Source organism: Berghia stephanieae, chromosome 2 (assembly GCF_034508935.2).
Source record: "Berghia stephanieae isolate SIO BIC M18660-M18661 chromosome 2, UCSD_Bste_1.3, whole genome shotgun sequence".
Lineage (NCBI taxonomy): Eukaryota > Metazoa > Mollusca > Gastropoda > Nudibranchia > Aeolidiidae > Berghia > Berghia stephanieae.
The window spans coordinates 118,462,648-118,485,811 of NC_088361.1; the positions used below are offsets into that span (position 1 = coordinate 118,462,648).

The window sequence follows — 23,164 nt, forward strand, 5'->3', positions numbered from 1 at the left end:
TAAATTATAAATAACCAAGAACAAACAGGCAGAAGATTTACAGAAAAAAAATATCCCCTGTCAAAAATACAATCACAAACCAAAGAAGCAGGATAGGCTAGTAAAGAGAAGAAGAAACGACATCACTATCGGATCGTACACCCATGCGAACATCATAGGTATATGATTCAAGGGTGATGCTCCCATCCAACCACCCGCAATTTTCAAAAGGGAATTAAGTAGGAAAATTAATTGCACTCCTTTCCCCCTTCCCCTACCTAATACGTGTGATATGTAGTTTTGCCAGCTGAGCCGGAATACTGTCTTTATGTGTTTGGTTGCAAAGTTGGTGGTCATTTGGGTACAGAATAATCCATTGTTAAGAAATTCCTATTTTTTTGTCTCAAATTCCTATTTTCTGACCTTCTGATTCCACTTTTGGAATATGAAGGGTTGGCAGGTTTGTATGTACGAGTTGAAAAAATTGGTTTAGAGTAGCTACTTTTAAGGGCCACCAAATCATCCAGATTGACGTCCCTTGCTGTTATCTTGTACTTGTATGCTCTATTTTGATTCCATTCCATTTTATGGAAGGACTGATATATCAACAAGATGCTTATATTGACATCTTACCATGGTCCTATCTGTGTTGATATATCTGTTGACTACTAAACTCTTTACTGAATGAAGACTACTCATACTTTCAAACAATAAAGCAATTTATTTAAAATGAAAATCACATGTTTAAAACAACTTAGAAAAACATAAACAACATACTGTAGTAAAAACAGTAATATCGATATTCATCACATTAATGACTATGTACACATACATATTACTATTATTACATTTGACTGATTATTGTTTTACAAAAAAAAAATAAAAAAAATAAAGGATTAGCAGAAAAACATTTCCAGCAAAAAGACAATTCCAGTAACTGCTCATTTCTCGCATATATTCTCTTATTTATTTCGGGGCACTTAAGTCAGTTTGTTTTTAGATGTTTGATGGCACTAGCAACACAAATGGGTCATTTAAGATCCAGAAAGAGTATGATAATAGATTTATTCGAGCTTAAATCTAATCTCCATCATTAGGAGAACTTGCAGCTGTTTGTTTTTAAGGGTTTTATAGCGCTTGCAACACTTTTAGGTCATTTCAGTGCCAGCAAAAAGGAAGATGGAGTAGTAAAAAAAATTCTACAACTAAAATTAAAGAAGCACAATAAAAAGTAAGACAAAAGGGACTGGTTTTGTTTTTGTTTTTGTTTTTAAGGGTTTTACAGCGCTTCCAACATATTTAGGTTATATCAGCGCTAGTAAAAAGGAAGAAAATGGGATATTAAAAAGTTCTGGAATTACAATTAAAGCACCCAAGAAAAAGTAAGACATAGGGGAACTGGGAACAAATAGGGATCAGATGTAGAATCCAAGAGCATACCACCAATGTACTTAGTTTGAAATCACCTATAAGTCTCATCTGGACACAAGCATAAAATCCAACAACGAGGAATACACTCAAATGCTTACATTATACATTAAAAATAACAAATATAATAATACATAACAGAGAGATGATTTACAAGGAAAAAAATATCATCTCCCAAAACAATAACTATGCATTTGACTGTTTCCCTCCCAGTCAAGGACTCCGGCCAGGGTCGAGACAAAACCGAGCAATCTCACACCAAGACAAAGACAGAAAGCATGTTGGAAAACAGATATAAGGGGATAGAAGACACGGTAAGTACCTCCCTGCCCACTGTGGAGGTAGGGAACCCCACCCAGAAAGGGACTGGTTTAAATAGTAAACAGATGCAGATGTCAAGTGCAAACAATCAATGTGCTTTGTTTGAGATCAACTGAAAGTCCCATCCAGACACAAGCACAAGATCCAATCAGAGGAATAAATAAATGTTTACAAAACATGATATTCAAAACAACAAAAAATATATTATAGTACATCTTCCAAAATTATTACTACACATTTGACTGTTGTTTCCCCTCTCAGCCAAGGACTCCGGCCAGGGTTAGACAAATCAAGTAATCTCATTCAAAGGCAAAGAAAGCTTTGTTTTTAAGGGTATTATGGCGCTTGCAACACATTTAGGTCATATCAGCGCCAGTAAAAAGGAAGAAAATGGGAAAGTAAAAAAGTTCTAGAAATACAATTAATGTACCGAAGAAAAAGGAAGGCAAAGGGGAATTAGTTCAAATAGGGAACAGATGTAGATTCCAAGAGCACAATATCAGTGTACTTAGTTTGAGATCACCTAAATGTCTCATCCTTACACAAGCACATTCCCCACTAAGAGGAACACACTCAAATGTTTACAAATCATAATATACATGTTAAACAAAGTTAATAGAGTGCATGACAGAGAGATGATTTGGAAGTTGAAAAATATCATCTCCCAAAGCTCTATACATTTGACTGCTTCCCTCCCAGTCAGGGCCAGGACAAAACCAAGTTCATTCCAAGACAAAGACAGAAAGCAGGTTGGAAAACAGATATAGGGGGGTAGAAGACACAGTAAGTACCTCCCTTCCCACTATGGGAGGTCAGGAACCCCATCCAGAAAGACAGAAAGCAACCCGGGGGATATAGGGGGATAAAAGACAGTAACAATAACAGTGACCTCCCTGCCAACTATGGGAGATAAAAAGAATCTCCATACTTTAGTACTTGCAGCTAGATTTCGACTCTTACCCTCTCATAAATACTTACTATAACTTTTTACATGAATATATTATATAAAAAAAAGAGAAGTTCCTTTTCACACCAACCCTTAATCTTATATCAGAAACACATATCAACAAATTGATCACTGATAAGTTTGTTTTTTTTTCTTTTCATTTTATTTTTGTTTCATGCAATTCTTTAAAAAAATAATCTTTGTTTTTAAGAGTTTTATGACGCTTGCAACACATTAAGGTCATATCAGCGCCAGTAAAAATGAAGAAAATGGGATAGTAAAAAGTTCTAGAATTACAATTAAAGCACCCAAGAAAAGGTAAGACAGGGGAATTGGTTCAAATAGTTGTTTTTAAGGGTTTATCGGTGCTTGCAACACATTTAGGTCATATCAGCACCAGTAAAAAGGAAGAAAATAGGATAGTAAAAGCATTCTAGATATACAATTAAAAGGACTTGAGGAAAAAGTAAGACAAGGGGATGTGATTCAAATAGAGAACAGATGTAGATTCCTAGAGCAGTGAATCCTAGAGCAGGTAATCAGTGAATTTAGCTTGAGATCACCTAAAAGTCTCACCCAGACACCAGCACAAGTCCCCACTAAGAGGAATACACTCAAATGTTTACAAATCATATGTTAAGAATTAGAAAAAAATAACAGTACATAACAAAGAGATGATTTACAAGGAAAAAAAAATATCATCTCCCCAAAAAATAACTATGCATTTGACTGTTTCCCTCCCAGTCCCAGCCAAGGAGTCCGGTCAGGGCCAGGACAAAACCAAGTACACTCGAGCACAGAAATCTTGAACAAGTCGGGACCAGGCCTATTTGTTCAAGATGTCCGTGTTTTTGAGTTTTCTGTGTTGAGTATTTTACAAAGAATATGAGGGAAGTAAATGTGGGTGGTCTTCATAAAAGTCATATTATAATGATAACTCTCCATTATAGTGAACTCTGTCAAGAGTCGAAAGTGAGACAATTCAATTTCCCTTTCACGGCCATTAAAAAAAAAATTATGAAGAGAGTTTTCACTGGCGTTGCGTTTAGTGCATCAAGATATTAAATGTTAATGAGAGTTCACACCTCTCAAACGATTGCAACCTATTTGGCATTGCAAACTTGCATCAAAGAATTAATTGTTTTATGGGGAATGTAGAGGGTCAAGATTCAAATTTGAGTAAACTGTCACATGTCATTAACGCAATTGGCTGAGATGCAGGGCGCACTGTATTGATTGGTGATTAAATGCATGTGTGGACGGTACCAAATGCGTTGTCTTAATCATTGGCTGAAAGCAATGTATCAGTTTTCAATTACTTTTTCTGTAAAAGCTATCAACATTGTGAGCTTTGTCATTCATGTTCGATAGTTCAACGATCAACAACATGCCAACCAAGACCAAGAATATCCCTATCGCTAAACTAAAAATCATTAGCAAGTTGGAAGCAGAAAGTCAACACAACTTTATTGACGTTCTTAAAGAACATATTGGATTACTGCACGCTTTTCAGCTTTCCCGATACCATGCAGAAAAGCGATGTCTACTGTATCTGTTTATCTATTTGGAATTATCTTCCAATTTCTTTAAGTTACAAAATTACCACATATGAAAGTGACTTTTATAGTTAATGTAGCTTAGTGTTACTGTTGATGCTGATGATGGTGATGGTTTTGAAGTTATTGGCAGTCTTGGTAGTGGTGATGATCTGGTGGTGGTGGTAGTTGAAGTATTACTTTACTAATGAATATGACATTGATTTAATTCTCTACTTCCAATCTAAGATTGCAAAGTCTCTGATCCAGATTACTAAGTTTAAACATGGCATTAAGTCATACTGGAGATGATGACTAAAGCTGATCACTAATTTCTACAAAGTAATACATTATCACATTAATGAGGCAAGTATTCAATTGTTCACATTTGTAAAATCAAAAAATAAAATCATTCACAAATCATACTGCTTAGGAGTTTTGATTCTCCGTGTTCTTGTTGATGCAACTGTTGGGAGAATATTCTTTGTTGTGGGTGTGTAAGATGACACAGTTGACTTGCTGGCTCGACTAACAGAAGGAGAAGGCTGACTACTTTGAGTTGGAGTAGAGGTAGAAGATAGTGATGATAATGTAGAAGAAGATAGCGATGATGATGATGATGCTACTATTTTCCCAATAGTCCTTACATTGAAAGTATCAGAGCTTACGTCTTTACCAGGGATATAATCTGACACTGGCAAAGACAATGTTTTAGGCTGGTCAACAGTTACAGGGCTCGATTCCAAAAGAGAAGTGACTTTACCAAGTGTTTCTGAACTAGCACTATTCTTACTGCTGATGAGGAGAGTTTTATATGAGGTGGAAGACGTGCTTGTGGTGGAGATAGTGGCAGTGGACTGTGATGTTGATAGGCAGGAGAAAGATGGTGTTGTTGATGTGGTTGTGTTTGATTTTGTAGTTGCTGAAGCAAAAATAACTGACATAGATGTAGGGAGAGGTTTCTGATCAGAGACTATCATTTCTTTGTGAGGTTTCAGTAGATGTTGTGAAAGTACAGGTTTGGGGACAACCTTAGCAGTATTTATCGCTGCCGTTGAGGAGGGATTGTAGGTCATGGCAGTAACATTTTTGGGCATGCTGATCAACCCTGATTGTTTCTCGATGGGTAAAACCTTTAAGACCCCCTCACCCCCTTCATTTTTATCAGATTTTGCTCTCTGAGGAGTTAATGTGATTCCTGTTACTGAACTGGCAGGCGAAGAAAGTTTAAAGGTGATGAGACCTGAATTGGATGACAGGGACGATAACAAATCAGAACTGGATAATATAGTGAGGTTTTTTTCATTTGGTTTTCCAGTTGAATAAGCTAACGCTGTACTTGGTTTTGTTTCCACTGCAGTAGCCACAGACGTTATACCTTTGTTTGTCAAGATCGTTTTAGCCTGTGTTAGTGGACTAGAAACAGACATTCCAATCTTATTATCTGAACTCAACAAAGAGGATGATGATAATGGTTTCGATGTTGGCATTAATGAAATTTTAGAGGGGTTTCCAAATTTCATAACAATATTATTGGTGGTTGACAGCTGTCCCAAATCAATGCTGACAGTTCCAGGATCAGACACACTTGAAGGTGTTTCTTTCATCTGGACAGTGTCATTTCCCATATTAATTACAGATGCCAAAGGTGATTTTGTTGGTGAAGAACTGCTACAACTTATACTACTACTAGTACTAGTACCACTGCAATTTTTAACTAATGAAGGTGAGGTTGAGGTGATATTACTTGAAGATCCGACACATTGTAAGATAGAAGACAGAGTAGAAGATGAAGTGCTTTGACCAACTTGTAAAGCACTTGAAGGTTGTTGTTGTGCCGCTCCCTGAGAAATTTTTGACCTATTGCTGTCGAAGGAAAAGGATGGAATTGAAGGAGGACAAGACGTGGCTGCACTCCCAGCAGCAGCTTTCATTGTTGCTGCTGCTGAAGTCTTGAGCACTTTGCTGGCCATTGTGAAGGTGACAGGAAATGAAATAGGGTCTGGGGAGTCTCTTGTGTGGATTAGAATCTGAGTTGCCTCTGGTTTCTTAGGGATATTATCAGTCAAGGAGGTGGCAGGTATTGAACTATTTGCTGTAACTGCAGAGGCATTTTTAATTGAGCTGCTGTCAACTACATTCTTGTCCAATGACGATAAACTTGACTGAGAATTTAGCATCATGTTGATGTCAGATGACTGTAACAATCTGCTCAAGGCTTGTGCTGTAGTAGTTGGAGCAGAAGATGGAATTAAAGAAGGTGGTAGAGTGGTAACCATTGTTGTTGATGATGGTGTGGTTGTTGTTGATATAACTGTTCCCAATGCTGCTACAGAGGCTGAAGAAGAGGAAGATGCTGATTGAGGTTGGGAAGATGAAAATCTGGGAAGATTTTGTAGCAGGTTTGAGAGTTCTGGGGCAGATGCAATAGCTGCAGCTTCATTGCGAGCACTGAGTTGAGATTTTTTGGATTTCAAATTTACTTGCATCAAAGGTCTTTTCATTGCCACCTCGGAGTTGGAAGTCTTTGGTTTCTTAGATGCTCTTTTACCTGGTAGCAAAAAGAGAAAATCAAAGATTAACACAGAATTTGGACCATTTTCTTCAGTTGGCACAAATGGATTCTAGATTATAAATTCAACCCCCTACACTTAAAAAACGTATCAAAATAATATAACCAAAATATGTAAAAGGAATAAAAATGGCTCATAACAAATCAATCACAAGTCTTTCATAACAACAATTAATAATCCAAGATTCAAAAGATCTCAGCCCGAATCTCAGCCCTATGTTTCCGAAAATGATATAGCAGAGATTGTCAGAGCCCTATTAAGTTAAATGCTACATGATATTGGTAAGGCCTGGAACAAGAAAATATCTCACCTGACTTAGTCAGTTTGGGAACAGACTGTTTGATAGATGCATGGGCACTGTATAAGAGCTTGCTATCCATGGCAGCACTCACTGAACTGAGCATGGGGTCTTGCTTCAAACTTTTTAATGCCTTGGCAGATTTCTACGGATTATCATGAGATAAAGTTATGAAATGTATCACAATATAGCCCCCTCCCCCACCTCCACCCTAAAATAAAAAGATCCACAGCTCTTAATGTAAGTATTCACAGCTGATTATCAAACTCTATGTGTGCAATTACTACTCATTACATATTATTGTGATACTTGTATATGAAAAATAGACAGACGGTCTTGAGAAAATAAATCTTGCCGGGATGACAGCATGCTGTCTTCTACAACAAAACTTCTTGCCTGTCTCGACCAGACATCACACCTTATTACCACTACATTTCTGACACGGTGCAATGATAACAGACACCGTGTTAACCATAGCATTGGTACATAGTCGATTGATCAGTCAGGACATCTCTTGTCAACTACTGTAATCGCACCGTCATGTTAATGAAATGCAAATATAATGATAGGGTTTAGTAAATCACATCTTCATGTCAACTATTATCATGGGAGCTGAAAATTCATTTTACTGTTCACTGTTTGAAATTCAGTCAAAATTCATATGGTGGGTGGGTTTATGTTGGTGGGAACATTCTCAACAACACACAAATGCCATGTTGACAAATGGATTCAAGAAATTCAATACGTTTTATTGTTCATTGGTTATTGGTCAATGAACTAGAATTGGTGTACTTGGTTTGTAACTGACTTGAAGATTAAAATTGAATGTAAGATCCTGTATCAGTGTCAGTATCCCTTCGTAAATTTATTTTTTCACATATAAGAATATACAACAACAATGTTTTCTGGAAAGCAAAAAGTCACTGTGAGTTTAAAGGAATGGATTGAGATAATTCGAAAATTAACAGTCGAACGTGAACTGACAGTCATGGCGTGATTCTTCATTTGTAACCCAATTCGGAATTGGGGTACGAGGTAGAGTTTGAAGATATGACAAGCAAACAAAAAAACGCAAGACGCAAAAACAGATTCTCTCTCTTCTTTTTTTAAGTTTGCACTATAATGTCTCAATTTATAAAAGGGTTGGTGCTGCTACATAAGCAGTTTGAGAAAATGAAATTGGAAATCAGTGACTTTCATGATTGTGAGTTGGAACTTTGAAAATTATGGTCACTCAGACCTTGGCCTTGAAGTAAATTAAAAAAAAAAACAAAATGGCTGATTCCAGTGCCCTTGAGTCCTGTTGTCAACAGGTGTCAGCTAGTAAAAACTAAAAAACAAAAAAAACAATAGAAAATATATGGAACCACCAAGGATTGGCGTTGGGAATCAAAGATGTATATTTAGCAGTTACCAATTCTGATGGGTGCTAATAATCAGAGAGTTAATTGAAGATATGTTACTTGCGTCAGTATCATCCTAAAGACAAATGGAGGATGTGACAAGGAGGATTAATGGAATGAATTAGATTAGTTGTCTGGTCATCAAAGCCATTTCATTCCCAAAGAAAGTGACTGTAGACCCTTTGTGCCAAAAATAGAATTTATGAAAAAAAGTGGTAGTCCAATACAAAGGTTGTCGTATCATACATGTGGCAATGATTTAAATAGTTTTGTGTATTAAAAATTTTATTTGAGATTGAATATTGAATGATGTAATGCACACTTGATCTTATTGTAATTAAGAGAAGCAAATAACATTGTAATAGTCAAATCATTATAACTAACATAATAAATTTCCTTACCTTCTCCATTCTCACTTGATTGACCAAATCCCCTGAAGTTTGTGAGCCAACAGCAACAGCCATAGCAATCTTTTTCCGTTTGCGTGAAGTTTTCTTCACAACGTCAACATCATCCATGGAATCAGAAGAACTTACATCTAGTTGAAGGGTGTTACCAAGAAAATTAGAAACCTCATCCTTGGGGGGAAAAAAATTAATTAATGATTGAGTATGAAACTAGATATTCAAATTCTAGAAATTGTTTTTGCCATTTGAAAAATAAATACTTAATATATATATATATATGCATTACGTGACAACAAAAAGTAAATAAATCTTTATATTCTATTTAAGTATGTATTGACACAAACCGTCGAGAAGTTTTGTTTTCTTTTCACCATCATAAAAGATGATCATATACAAGGTCCCCACCAAATCCTTGAAATTTTTTCTCAAGACTTCAAAAACTTTTTTCAAGACCTAATTCTGCGGGGGGGGGGGGGGGAATGAATTCTCTGTGTTTCAAAAATTGGCCCCTTAAGTCCCAAATATCCACTTTAATGAGTAATTATCCTTTAATAATTCATTGTAAAGACTTGAATTTGGCATTAAATTCACCTTAGAATACTTTGATAAACCACAAGTAAGCAGCATCACTATTATCACCAATATTAATTTTAATGACAGTGAGACTTATAAAGTTGAACCTGGTATTCTTGTCATTCTTGTTTTTGGCCTCATGTAGCAATAAATGTTTTTAGCCGTCATATGGGAGCCAATGTCGATCCATCAATTGATTTAATTGTAATTTTTCTTTATACATACTGAACAATATGTTATTTTACTTTGTGCTGCACTGCCTTTCATTGCAGCCAATTTGAAAAACAAGATTCTGTGAGCCAAGACTCTTGAAGAGTAATGCTGGGCATCTTCCTAAAAATCTATTTCTGATACTAATCTAGTCTACAATCTGTATCTTCTACCACACTGGAGCACACGAAGTTAGAGACAAGAAATGCCAATCTTCAATGGTTTGTATTTGTAAAAGGCCCCACCGGCCCATCACTGCAAATGTTCTATTACAATCCTATTAATGTCAAAATCATTCTTAGCATTAGGTGAGAAAATTTTAAATTCCAAAGAATCTAAATCTATATGCACATATTGGCAGGTCTGATAACATATCACTAACACAATTGTGGGTTTGACTTAACATTGCCCATTAACAGTGTTGTAATTGACAATAATTTTCATTGGTTTTAGTTTTAGAGTATTTCAATTACAATTACAATGGGAGGCCATAACAATTTGGGTCAGCAGACCTGCAAATTAGTTAATGTCAATCTGAATTCATGAACCTTTGACAATAACAAGCCTTGACAACAATTTCAAACACATCACTGCCATCTTAAATTGTACAGACTGGTAGCAATCGAAATTTGAGTTTTGGAAAAGTGAAAGTGAAAGGGAAAATAAAAACATTCCAATAAATTGATTTATTGTAGTAGTCTCTATCGGAATCACGCCACCTACTGCACTGAAAAAAAAAACTCATAGACTACAGCTGAAACAGTTTGATTGCATAAATCAAGCATTTGTCACACTTTTTCCCAACCTGATTGCAAAATTCAAGACCATTTTTTTTCTCCCGACCGCATTTTCCCAAATTTTTCTTCAAAATAATATTCCCAACTTGGTGGGGGCCCTGAATATATCATTAAGGTACAGAAATTATTTCTTTCAAGTAGGTGATCATAATCTTTTAAAACATTGGCTTTCAAATTATTATTATAAAGAATCATCCAGGTATCAAACATGTATGCTCTAAATCAAATTTATTCACATTAATTTGATTTCAAATATTTTAAAAATTATGCAGTTTCCAGACTTACAATGATACATCTATCCACAACAGACTGTGTGACACCACAGGTTTTCTTCTTCGCCCTGGCCATTCGTAACAGGTCATCAGCCCCTCCAACAACAATCAAACCAGTGTCAATCCTCAGTTTCTCTCTGATATCCTCCAAAGCGTCCATTGAGCATGAACTTGCATGCTGACCAATCACAAATAAGATGGGTGTTGTGTAATTGTAAACTGGATCGTCAATCTCCTGAAAAATTTATCAAAGAGCAAAGATAGAGACGTATTTAATAATAATAAAAGTTGTCAGATGCTTTATCCTTATCTATTTTCACAGTAAAAAGCATAAAATGTAATTGTAAAATTATGCAATCAAAACCATATGTGGGAATAGAAAATTATAGTTCTTTTGTGAAATGGCACTTAAGATGAATCTTATGACATTTTTATCCTGACAACGTTTAAAATCTAATGAGAAATAATGCATCCTGGTCATATTTTCAACTACCTAAGAGAATATACTGTAGAAGGAAAGGGAGCATTGAATGCAATATTCATTCTATGGAACCTCCTTGAAAGAAGCCTTGAAGTGAAAAATGACCTTTTCGTCTCCTACACCAATGCATTTGATAAGTCAAAGACAGAAGAAAAATACACAATTTATATTGGGAACAGTCGGCAGAGGTCAAACTAAGCAATGAAATTTACAGATATCAACCAAACAAAAGGGAAAAAAGGCAGATATGTGTCTCCAAATTTGGTGTCGATATATGCACAGAAAAAATAATGAGATAGATTAAAGATATGTCAGGAGATATGTCAGGGTTAAGGGTAAATGGGCAGATTGTCAACACCAAATTTGCTGATGATACAACTAAATTGCGGAAAGTGAAGACGACTTGCAATTTTATTACATGACAAAGTTGTGGTAGAAAACAAAAACAAAACAGAAGTAATGGCGATATCAAGGAAAAAACAGTACCATCATGCAACATATAGATAAATGGAAATATCCTTTGAAAGTGAAACAATTAAAATACCTTGTTACAATAATTACGAAAATGAATGATGCCAGATTGAAAAAAAAAAGTCGACTAGACCAGTCACAATGTGAAAAATATTCTTAATGCTAAAGATATAGATCTAACTTCAAAGATGAGATTCCTCAGAAGCTACAACGAGACAGTGGAAACATAGTCCCTTCAAAGAATGTTCAGTATCTTATCCACTGAAAAGAAAACAAATAAAAATTTGTTTAAGGAAGCAACATGCCCAAGAACAGTTATGAACTGCATCCGACAAGGTGGACAAAGTTATTGGGCCATAAAATTAGAAGAGGGGGACTAGAAAACTTAAACATCTTAGGCACAACAGCAGGAAGGAGGGTTCCTGGAAGTCAGAGGAAAAAGATGCTGGATGGTCTCACATACCTTGGCTCGACACGGGGGGAGGGGGGGGGGGTGGGGAGAGAGAGAGAGAGAGAGAAAGAGAGAGAGACAGAGAGAGAGAGACTGCCATGCCAATGCCGTCAAACAAAGCACTGGATGGTGATGAATGAGTTTTAAAAATGTATGTTAAATTTTAATAATTTCACTAAGCACAGACCGACTCTAAATATCCATCTCAACTCATGCTATTTTACCAATTAATTGATGTCAGCAAATAACAATTCCATGCTAACTCACCCCTCTATTTCCATGAACACCCATAGTAGGATAACCAAGACAAACAATGGCTTGTACTTGTTCCATTAATGCAACCTGTTGAAAAGAAACATAATGGTTAAAATATAAAAACTGCTAACCATCAGATTATGATTTTAATGAACAAAAATCAACTGAGCTATTAAATCAAACACAACAAACTATTATAAAATATTTGTCCTTTCCGGGCAGAGTGAATTTCACTCTAATGACAGATCTACCAATTTTCACCTAGAAAATAGTAATGTGATGCGCTTGGGCTTCAATCCCTGATAGATAATGAAATAAATCAAAAATTTGAAAGAAATTCAATTTAGCTGCTAAAGGATTGAATATTACTAGAACCATATAAAAGCTTAGACAATTCAACAATAAATAAAAGGCTGTAAATTTGCACAGGATACCAACCTGACAAGCAACAAGAGATCCAATGTGAAAACCCACAAGTACAACAGGTCTCCCAGGATAATGACCCTTGACCTGAGAAGAAAAAAAAAAAAGAGCAAAGCGATAAACGTCAACTCAAGTAAATAACCAGAGTAGAGACTGTAAAATAACTAAAATTGTAAATGGGATTTGGTAATGCTTTATAACTAACAAGCTTTGGGGATTTAATTCCACCAAATTTCAATTTTGAAGTTATTCCAGAACTAATGTTTGTTTATAGAGGTTTTACGGTGCTAGTGACACTATCAGGTCATTTCAGTGTCAACAAAAAGGAAGATTAGAGAGGAAAGTTGTAGATTTGAAATTAAAAGCATCGAAGAAAAGAGAGGCCAAGGAGATTTTTTGTTTGTTTGTTTGTTTGTTGCTTTAGGTCTCTTCCAACACAATTGAGGTTATATGAGAGACCGCTGAACCAAAAAAACAAGCAATCTAACAAAAATAGTACAAATGTCAATCAAAATCATAACCTAAAGATATCATAAGCTAAATTATAAATAACCAAGAACAAACAGGCAGAAGATTTACAGAAAAAAAAAATATCCCCTGTCAAAAATACAATCACAAACCAAAGAAGCAGGATAGGCTAGTAAAGAGAAGAAGAAACGACATCACTATCGGATCGTACACCCATGCGAACATCATAGGTATATGATTCAAGGGTGATGCTCCCATCCAACCACCCGCCCAAGGAGATTTGATCAAACAGGGAAACAGAAGTTTCTATGAGCTACGCATTGATGTGCATATTTTGACATTACCTTAAAGTCCCATCCAGTCACAAGCAAAAGGATCCCACTTTAAAGGATACACTCAAATGTTTACAAAGCACAATACAGTATTCAAAACTAATAATTATCATAGCACATGACAGTAACAAAGAGTTGATTTACGAGGAATAAAACATAATCTCTCAAATAAGGTATTATACAACTGGCTGTATACCTCCCAGCTGAGGATCCCCACTAGGACCAGGGGGAAAAAAACGAGCAATCTCAATCCAGAACAAAAAACAACATTGAAGGGAAAACAGATATGGGGGATAGAAGACATAGCAAACCACCTCCTTCCCACCATGGGTGGTGAGAAGACCCCTACCCAGATTCCAGAATGAAATGAGCATCATAATTTGAACACTGCAATGGCTCTAATATAAACTGCTATTGCATAACAAACGTTCTGCTAGCATATTTATCAAACGTATCAAAATCATAAATACCTCTAAAATTTTAGATCTGGTAGATGCAATCATGTTTTCCACACGGTTTGCAATCGAGATTGATGAACTATTATTGACGGGTACAATATTGATGACTTTCCCCATAGAACTCAGCTGATGCTGCCAGAATTTGTGTCTCTTGGTGGCCATAGGGGAATTGGCCGTAGTAGGCAAATTTGATATCACTAGCAGCAAGGATTGACTTGGTAACTTTTTCTGATTGAGAAAAAAAATAAAATAGAAAAACATTTTGAGTGCCCAGATCTTATCAATGAGAGATAAGCTTGCCTGTGATGAAGTTTGAATATGAGTTTTATTTATTTATTATTGTATTTTATTCTTCAAAGAATAACTAAAAAACTTATATAATAAATAGGTAAATAAACAAGGAAATTAATTCTAAAAAAAAAAGAAAAGAAAAAATCAACCATTTTTTAAAAAGGACTACGTATCTAACTCACACACCCTTATAAGTACATCCCCTACATTCCTTCCTTTGTGGTAACTGTTAAATGTGTATTTGGAAATCCTCATGGTTAAAACAGTTACTACTGTGAGTGCCCCTGTGTTGCTACTACGGCTCATAATATTAGAAAAGAACAAGCATCAATTCATATATAAGGCTATGCCAAAAGGTCATTTTTTTTTTAACAGTGGCCACAAAAATACTCCAATACTACGTCATTTTGAGAAACTAATGGCATAAATTGTTTTCATCGGTTTCTTTGGGTTGAATAATGAAAAATAATCCAAACAGTGACAATCTAGCAATGATAGAATAGTAGAAATAGCTTCTAAAAGGTTATAAGTTATTACTCTGTCCTCACTTTATAGACACATTAAAAAGCTATAATTAATTGAATTTCTAGACATCAGTTTTTGTTTGTTTTTTTCATTTTTAAACCCAGAGAAACTGAGGAAAATAAATTTTGTCAATAGTTTTTCAATTTTAAAAAATATTTGGAGTATTTTTGTTGTGAAAGTTAGGAAAACGACCTTTTGGCACAGTTTATATATATTTCTATTGTGAGCATTCCAAACATAAAGGTATTAGTATTTGTCTAAATCTAATGAACAAATCCTCCAAATTGTTACCCTTACAGGTTTCTGCTGATTAATGCTGGATAAAACAGGATCCCATGTTCTGTTAAGCAATACTTTGAGGGATTCTCTAGTCAAACCTCCAGGCTTACAGTCTGTCCCATCAATAATTTTATCAATGAGAGAGGGTATCTGTAGAAGTCATTTAAATATAAAAGTAATTTTCAGCATCATCCACTTAATATACGAAAAAGTTATTATGTTTTTTTAATCTTTCATCATATCTTAGAAACCCCTATGAAAAAGAATCGGTTTTCATATTTTAAAAATGTACAACTAATTCAGGTAGTAAGTTTTACATTATTACAAACCCATCCAAAAATATGTCAAAGTTATCAGATATTTCACCATTTAAATGATTAAAAGCCACACATCAAATATGAAAACTTTTATCGTTTTTATTGTTAACCTGAACTTGTTTATAAGCTACAAAAATCCTTCCTTTTATCTCTAAATCTAACAGTATCGATTCTCTTTGCAGCTGTTTGCACAGACTCTTTTACTTTTAGTCAAACTTTATGAAAATATTTATTCCACAGTTTTCTAAGAAAAATCAAGTCAATTAACTATTCACTTTGATTACTATATCTTAAGAAGTGAGCTATCCGTAATTTCAATACCTAGATTATCTAATTTCTTATTTGTAAAATCATTTGCTAAATTTATATGATTAAGAATTAAGGAGGAAAAAAAGTTTGATATAGATACATACATAAGTTTATTTTTAAAATATTAAACAAGCTCTATTAATCCTGCAATAAGAAAAAGATGGCTTTGGCTGGGTCATGTGGCCAGAATGGAAAAAGGGTCACTTCCCAAGATAGCCCTGTACTGGACAGCAGATGGAAAGAGAAAGCGGGGGAGATCCAAAGAAACCTGGCGAACGACGATGGAAAAAGAAATAAATGAAGCAGGCCTGTCCTGGAATACAGCCACTGCAAAAGCAGCCAACCTAAAAAAATGACGATGTCTGGTGGTTGCCCTATGTGCCTCAAGGCCTGAAGAGGATTAAGTAACTATTAATCAGTGATAAAAAAAAATGAAAGGTTACTTCTCAATATTGCAGAATTGATTGGATAGAAATGGTTATGAGTTGAAAACAAACATTTTTTTTTTAACCTTCACTCGTAACGTTTGTAAAATTTCCAGATATGATGTCAAAAGTTGTCCTCTTAAGTTCTCAAGGAAGATGTTGTGTAACCACAGAATGAGAGGCATGTCCTGCAAATAGACAATTTATGATACAGTTGTGAGAAATAATTATAATGATGATGATGATGAAGATGATGATATGAACGATGATGATGATGATAATAATAATAATAATAATAATAATAATAATAATATAATAATAATAATAATAATAATAATAATAATAATAATAATAATAATAATGATAATAATAATACATTATTGCATCCCAAAAAGGGATTTTGTTTGTCCAGATGTATCACATATTTACCTGGTTAAAAAGCATAGGTAATGAGCATATGTCATAAACATGTATACAGCTTTAAATTGATCAGCCGATATTTTAACCATTTTTATCATAAAGAGAATTTCAAATAAACGATCAACATTATCAACATCATTTATTATAAGTTTATTAGAGAACATAGCCACACCACATGGGATTGGGTTGATATCTCTATCATTTATTTAAAACACCTTCATGATGTCCATAGCACTATTCATGCCAAATCATGACTCATGATGAGGTGTTTATTTTAAATATTTGCAGACCTCAGTGCAGCTTCTGTAGTACAAAACAGCGTGTAACTATTCTTCCATACCCTTTAGATAGGATGTCAGTTCCTACCTATGTGAATTCAAAATAAAGTCAAATAGTGTGGGAGCCAAGTAGTATTTAACTGAACAACTGTGAAGAATTAAACAACATACTATAATCAAAAATATTGTGGCTATGTGGTATGACACTTGCTTTCGGATTGGAAGGTCCTAGGTTCTAGCCTCGCAGGCTCATAGTTGAGTCCTTGGATTACTCACATTCTCTCACCATACTCAGGTGTAAAATGAGTACCTGGCCGCCCATAGTGTTGTCTCTGTTGAGAAAAAATTGCAATATTGCCTAACAGACGTCAACGTCTCGTTCTCAATGTTACGTGTTGCTGTTGGTGAGGGACCCTTTGTAAAGGTCTCAGCACGTTAAGTGGATATTGCGCTATATTAAATCTCAAAAATATTGCCATGACATATAGAATTTAATGTTCGAATACAAGAAACCGAATGAAAAGAAAGACTCACCCAATTAACATTTGCAAAGGCAAATTTTACTCTCTTTGCTGATTTATCAATTTGGAGTCTTCTATGTATGGGTTCATTTGAAGTCTGAAATAATCCACAATTGGTAAATATAATGTATAATTACATGAATCTTCTTCAATATCCTTGTCTGATTAATATTTAAAGTTAGCATCAGTTGTTTAGCTGTAGTGTACTTTCTGTCTCTAAAGAGAGCAAGGTTTAGCGATAATTAAGTCTTTGTAATTTTTTGACATGTTGACTTGAAACCACATAAAAATGAAAGCTCACAGTGAGTTAAATACAGAGGTTTTAAAATTTTTTAAATCAATCAAGAATGTAAAAAGTTGTGAATTTTTTAAAATCATGAAACTTTGTATAACTCTTATTTATAGGAATTTATCTATAAATAGTGGATCGTTTTTTGTTATTTTTTTTCGGTGATGTTTGCACAACTTTTGGAATCAATCAAGGTAAATCGATGAAACTTGCCATTCTCATGAATGAGCTGTAAATTAATTTAAAGCACGGGGGAGAGGGGGGAGAGAGAGAGAGAGAAAGAGAGAGAGAGAGAGAGAGAGAGAGAGAGAGAGAGAGAGAGAGAGAGAGAGAGAGAGAGAGAGAGAGAGAGAGAGAGAGAGAGAGAGAGAGAGAGAGAGAGAGAGAGAGAGAGAGACAGAGAGAGAGAGAGAGATGATAACCTATAAATTTGGATTTCATTAAAATTTGCTGAAATGCAATCCAAAATAATGTGTCTCAAAAGTGTAAAAATATAATTACAACATACTGTGGTTGTAGTAATGGTGGTGGTAGGGATGATGATGTGGTGATTGTAGTTGTAGTGGTGTTGGGGATGATGGTGTTGTGATGGTTGTAGTAGTAGTAGTAGTAGTAGTAGTAGTAGTAGTAGTAGTAGTAGTAGTAGTAGTAGTAGTAGTAGTAGTAGTAGAAGTAGTAGTAGTAGTAGTAGTAGTAGTAGTAGTAGTAGTAGTAGTAGTAGTAGTAGTAGTAGTAGTGGTGGTAGAGATGATGATGTGGTAGTGGTTGTAGTAGTGGTGGAGGAATGATAATGTGGCGGTGGTTGTAGTCGTAGTAGTGGTAGGGATGACGACGTGGTGGTGGTTGTGGTAGTAGTGGTGGTAGGGATGACGATGTGGTGGTAGTTGTAGTAGTGGTGGTGGTAGGGATGGTGATGTGATGGTAGTTGTAGAATTAGTGGTTTTATGGGTTAATGATGTGGTGGTGGTTGTAGTAGTTGCGGTAGGGATGAAGATGTGGTGGTGGTGGTTGTAATAGTGGTGGTAGGGATGATGATATGGTGGTGGTTGTAATAGTAGGGGTGGTAGGGATGATGATATGGTGGTGGTTGTAGTAGTTGTGGTAGGGATGATGATGTGGTAGTGGTTGTAGTAGTAGTGTTAGGGATGATGATGTGATGGTGGTTGTAGCAGTACTGGTGGTAGGGATGATGATGTGGTGGTAGTTGTAGAAGTAGGGGTGGTAGGGATGATGATGTGGTGGTGGTTGTAGTTATAGTGGTAGGGAGGATGATGTGGTGGTGGTTGTAGTAGTAGTGGTGATAGGAATGATGAAGTGGTGGTTGTTGTAGTGGTGGTGGTTGTAGTAATGACGTGGTTGTAATAGTCCTGGTGGTAGGGATGTTGATGTAGTGATTGTGGTGAGTCTTTTTTCCTTCATTTAAAAGAATTGAAAAATGAGGAATTGTGAAGGTGATGAGCGGAGAAAAACCACCATTTAAGCAGAAATCTACATTTAGGCAGAAGATCCTCAGCCCTGTCAATACAAAATAACCATACCACTCCCATAAAGGTAAAATAAAAACTGGCCTGTTGACAGGTCAGAGTATATTGCTCAGTAGTGAGACGCAGGGTCTTTATTTTATCAAGAAATCAGTTCTTCATAGCTTAAAAGAATGATCCAAGATAGATTTTATGACATAGCAGCAAACTAATTAGAATAACTGTTGAAAGTTCCCACATTTACATATTTTGAACCTCTACATTTTTCCTTTTATTCTTTTGAATTTCTATTCTTAATCTTTCTAATAAGTTATAAACAGAGGTAGAGACTAAATTTTCAGAAGATTGATTACCTCCTGAATAGTCAGACGAGCTAGACGATCACTTTGGAGAACTCGCATCACTTTTGCAAATAATCTGTTTTGCAGAACAGACCATGTTGTTCTGTGCAAAATATATCAATATCAATTCATTGGGTAGTTTACATTTTAAAAATAAAAAGTTATGACATGCAATCTGAAAAAACCCCTCAAAAAACAAACAACAAACAAGAAGAGTAGACCACTGTGATTAAATAAAAATTGGATTGAGCTCTTTATTAGCAGCCAGTTAAAAAATGCCAAGGGTTATCAAAAAACACAAAAGATGAAAGAAATCAAAACTCTCAATTTTAAATCTTAAAATACTATTATTATGGTCCCCAAATATCTTTTTTTTTTATAAATGATTATATTTCTACATAAAAACAGCATTTTATTCATTAGCCATTAAAGCAATGCATTGCTCAGTTAATGAAAAGCAATTTAATAAACAAAAAACAAAAACAAACCTGATGGTAGCAATGTGTTCTTCCCAATCATCCTTATTTTCAGCATATTCTGGACGCAGTAAAATGGCATGTCGTTCACATTCTGACATCATACTTCTAGCATTTGCCATATCGTAGTCAGGCATGACAGGTTTATCCTGGATCTCAACATCTATAAATTCTGTTTCGTCCCTATTCAGGATAAAAATTGAAATCATGAAATAAAGTAGGAACCACAAGAGTGTGTCAGTACTTTTTTTTTTATTGAGATAACTAAAAATCTGAAAATTTTCATATAAGAAATATTTTTGCATGCCACTTTGAGACTTTGCAGAAACAGTCTAAATTTTACAAAGCTATAAAACACATAAAAAATTCTGTAACTAATTATCATTCACACCAAACTTGAAAGATATTGGTAGAGAAATAAAAAAGTAGATAGAAAATAATGAGTCAAAAACGGCATTCTGAGAAAATCGAATTGAAAATAAAAGAAGACAAATCAGCTTGTGACTGTGACTGTGATAAATACAAAAACCCAACCAGACACTGCAAAACTATACTATGCCATGCCATTATCATTATGTGAGCCTTCTTACTCTCCACTGCTTGATAAACTAGCGTATTAGCCTTGGTTATATTTTTTCTATTTTCTTGTCACAACTAAATGGTTCAGTGAGACAAATGGGTAGACAATGCATTCTTAATCTGTTAATCTGTTGCTAACTTATGCAACCATTATGAGTGGCATATACGGTGATTTGTGCAGTTAAATTTGTCTTTCATAGTTAGAAGTAAATTAAGATGTTGTTTGTTTTTCATTAAGACATGAAATGGCAACTCAATTTCATGGCCACCGCTTAACTGGGACACCATTTAATTGGGACGATTTATGAGGAACCAAGCCATCCCAATAAACAGGCTTGATATTTTTTCCCCAACAATCTTACTAGGCATGATGATACATTCCTAATTTTTTAAATCGTAAAAAATAACGTGAGCTTCAGTCCTCTTAGATATTTCACCATAATCTAGAGAATGGTTTCTCTATTCAAAAACATTACAACCTCAATATTAATATTTTGGTCATAAATCATGATCTCAGAAACCCCCTTCTTCCCCACATTAACCCTTAAGGACAAGTAAAATAAATGTAAATAAAATTTTCCAAGGGCTTACTGATACTTTCAGGAGCTGGCACCGGATTTAAAAAGAAAAATAAACCAAATGCATTTCCACCACAAAGAAATCACATCATAAGTTTCTATAGGTTGAAATTCACAAGAAAAACTAAAGACCTTAATGTGCAGAAATAAAATATTAAAACCATATAACAAACATTCTTTCTGGGTGATTTTGATTGAGTAAACATGATTCAAACTCAAAGACATTTCATTATTTATATCTTCAACTCACCTAGCTTTATCCATAACTGAATGCCGAGGTAAAGGATCCATAAATAGCAAACGTGCTGGCTGTGCACTGCTAGCTTCTGGGTGGGCGCTCCATGGTTTAGCATAGCTGTGATCGATGCTGACAACATTCAATTCACTTGCCATTCTATAAGCAAATGGCAAATAAATTGGAGTTGCCTCTGATGGACTAGACATAGCCATGATAATTTTACAAAAAACACCTACGTTCTGGATGAACCTGTAAAAAATATTTTAAAAATTAGTACAGACATTGCAATGATGATACTACTATACTTTCTATCTTGAGTTTTAAATACTGGATAGTAAGTGTGTAGAATAAAGTATGAGTCTGACTTTGCCTTTGGATGTAAAACTTTGTAAGTGAATACACATAGTGTCAGAAAAGCTGACAACACCTAAAGAATGTGGTCCGATAATGGCACCAATCCATCCCCTGATGTGCAGAGGGAGATGATTACCTAGTACTAACATAACTAAATAATAAAGAGAGGAACTGCGGAAAACCCAAATAGTAATAAGGCAGTGTCTACGTACACGGTAACCGGGCACCTAACCTCAGGATCTACATACACGGTAACTAACTCAGTTAACTGGTTTGCCGCTACAATACAAGCAATGGATGGACCTCGCTCTGTATGTGTGTGTGGGTGTGTGTTATTTAAAAAATCAAACAATGCAATATAACCCATTACCGGCGAGATTCAAGGTTACCATGTATGTTACTGTTACCGTGTACGTAGATCCTGAGGCTAGGTGCCTGGTTGGTAACGAAAATAATGATACCATGATATCTGCGATATTCCTCTTTATAACAAAGTTATGCATCTTTAATTGAACCCCCCTGAAACTTAGTAAAAGCGAATGGCAATTTCCAGTCATAACATTCTTATGGGCGAGTTGCGTCACAATTTGTTGACTCCCACTGCTGCTGCTTACTAAACTGCCTAAAGTTACCGTGTACGTAGACACTCACTCCGTAGTAATAATGTAAGTAGAGATTACCATTATCAGACCTACAAATATAATAAACGGACTGACTATTTTCACTGTACAGTGATAATAGCCTGACAGACTATTTTCACCATATGTATTAGCCAATCAGAAGCCAGGATACTAACTGTGACGTATGTGCCTCTGCATCCAGACCATTAGAATTCGACCCGACATCATTTTCTTCCTGCGTTCAGACCAGTTTTAAAAAAAGAAAAAGTTTGCCGAGAAAAAGGGAGGCCTCCTGAAAGCTACTCGTTATAGCATTTCTTTCAATTTGTATTTTCACTTTGGACCTTTTGTCAGACGTTTATTTATTAAATTTGTCATCATATAGAACAAACCTTGATAGATTTGTGAAAGTTAAAAATTTCCGAATTTGACCATTGATTTGATTCTCGGCCGCCATTTTGATTTGTGAGGTATTGAAAGGCAGTGCAAAGCAGTCCCAGGGTTGTTTTTTTGTTTTGTTTTTTTTCTATTAGGGATAGATAGAGGTCGTTTGTTTTTCCTATTAGGGGTAAAGGTACTAGGTTGTATTCTTTCTTAGGAGCGAATATTTGGCATGATGAGCTTTCGGAAGGCCTCCCAAAGCTATAATAATACAGACGGGATGGCGGATTCAGAATTGGTTACAGTTACCGATGAAGCTTTCCAATTTCGTGGCAGCGATGGGGTCTCAAACCCGCGACCTTTCTGGTACAACAATAACAC

The 23,164-nt window shown here is 35.3% G+C and overlaps 1 protein-coding gene across 2 annotated transcripts in view; it reads right to left on the reverse strand.

Annotated features, from left to right (window-relative positions):
• Positions 1-2,803: 2,803 nt before the first annotated feature.
• LOC144966399 (uncharacterized) overlaps positions 2,804-23,164 on the reverse strand; it is a 23,984-nt gene continuing 3,623 nt past the window's right edge. For both annotated transcript variants that reach the window (XM_078902800.1, XM_078902799.1), the window contains exons 2-14: positions 21,441-21,677; positions 20,046-20,216; positions 19,570-19,660; positions 17,460-17,543; positions 16,314-16,415; positions 15,195-15,326; positions 14,094-14,309; positions 12,839-12,910; positions 12,413-12,487; positions 10,756-10,977; positions 8,885-9,061; positions 7,093-7,225; positions 2,804-6,760 (exon numbers count right to left, since the gene is read on the reverse strand). In XM_078902800.1, coding sequence (XP_078758926.1) covers positions 4,623-6,760; positions 7,093-7,225; positions 8,885-9,061; positions 10,756-10,977; positions 12,413-12,487; positions 12,839-12,910; positions 14,094-14,309; positions 15,195-15,326; positions 16,314-16,415; positions 17,460-17,543; positions 19,570-19,660; positions 20,046-20,216; positions 21,441-21,640 — 3,813 coding nt within the window. In that variant the 5' untranslated portion in view covers positions 21,641-21,677 and the 3' untranslated portion in view covers positions 2,804-4,622. The remainder of the gene's footprint in view (positions 6,761-7,092; positions 7,226-8,884; positions 9,062-10,755; positions 10,978-12,412; positions 12,488-12,838; positions 12,911-14,093; positions 14,310-15,194; positions 15,327-16,313; positions 16,416-17,459; positions 17,544-19,569; positions 19,661-20,045; positions 20,217-21,440; positions 21,678-23,164) is intronic.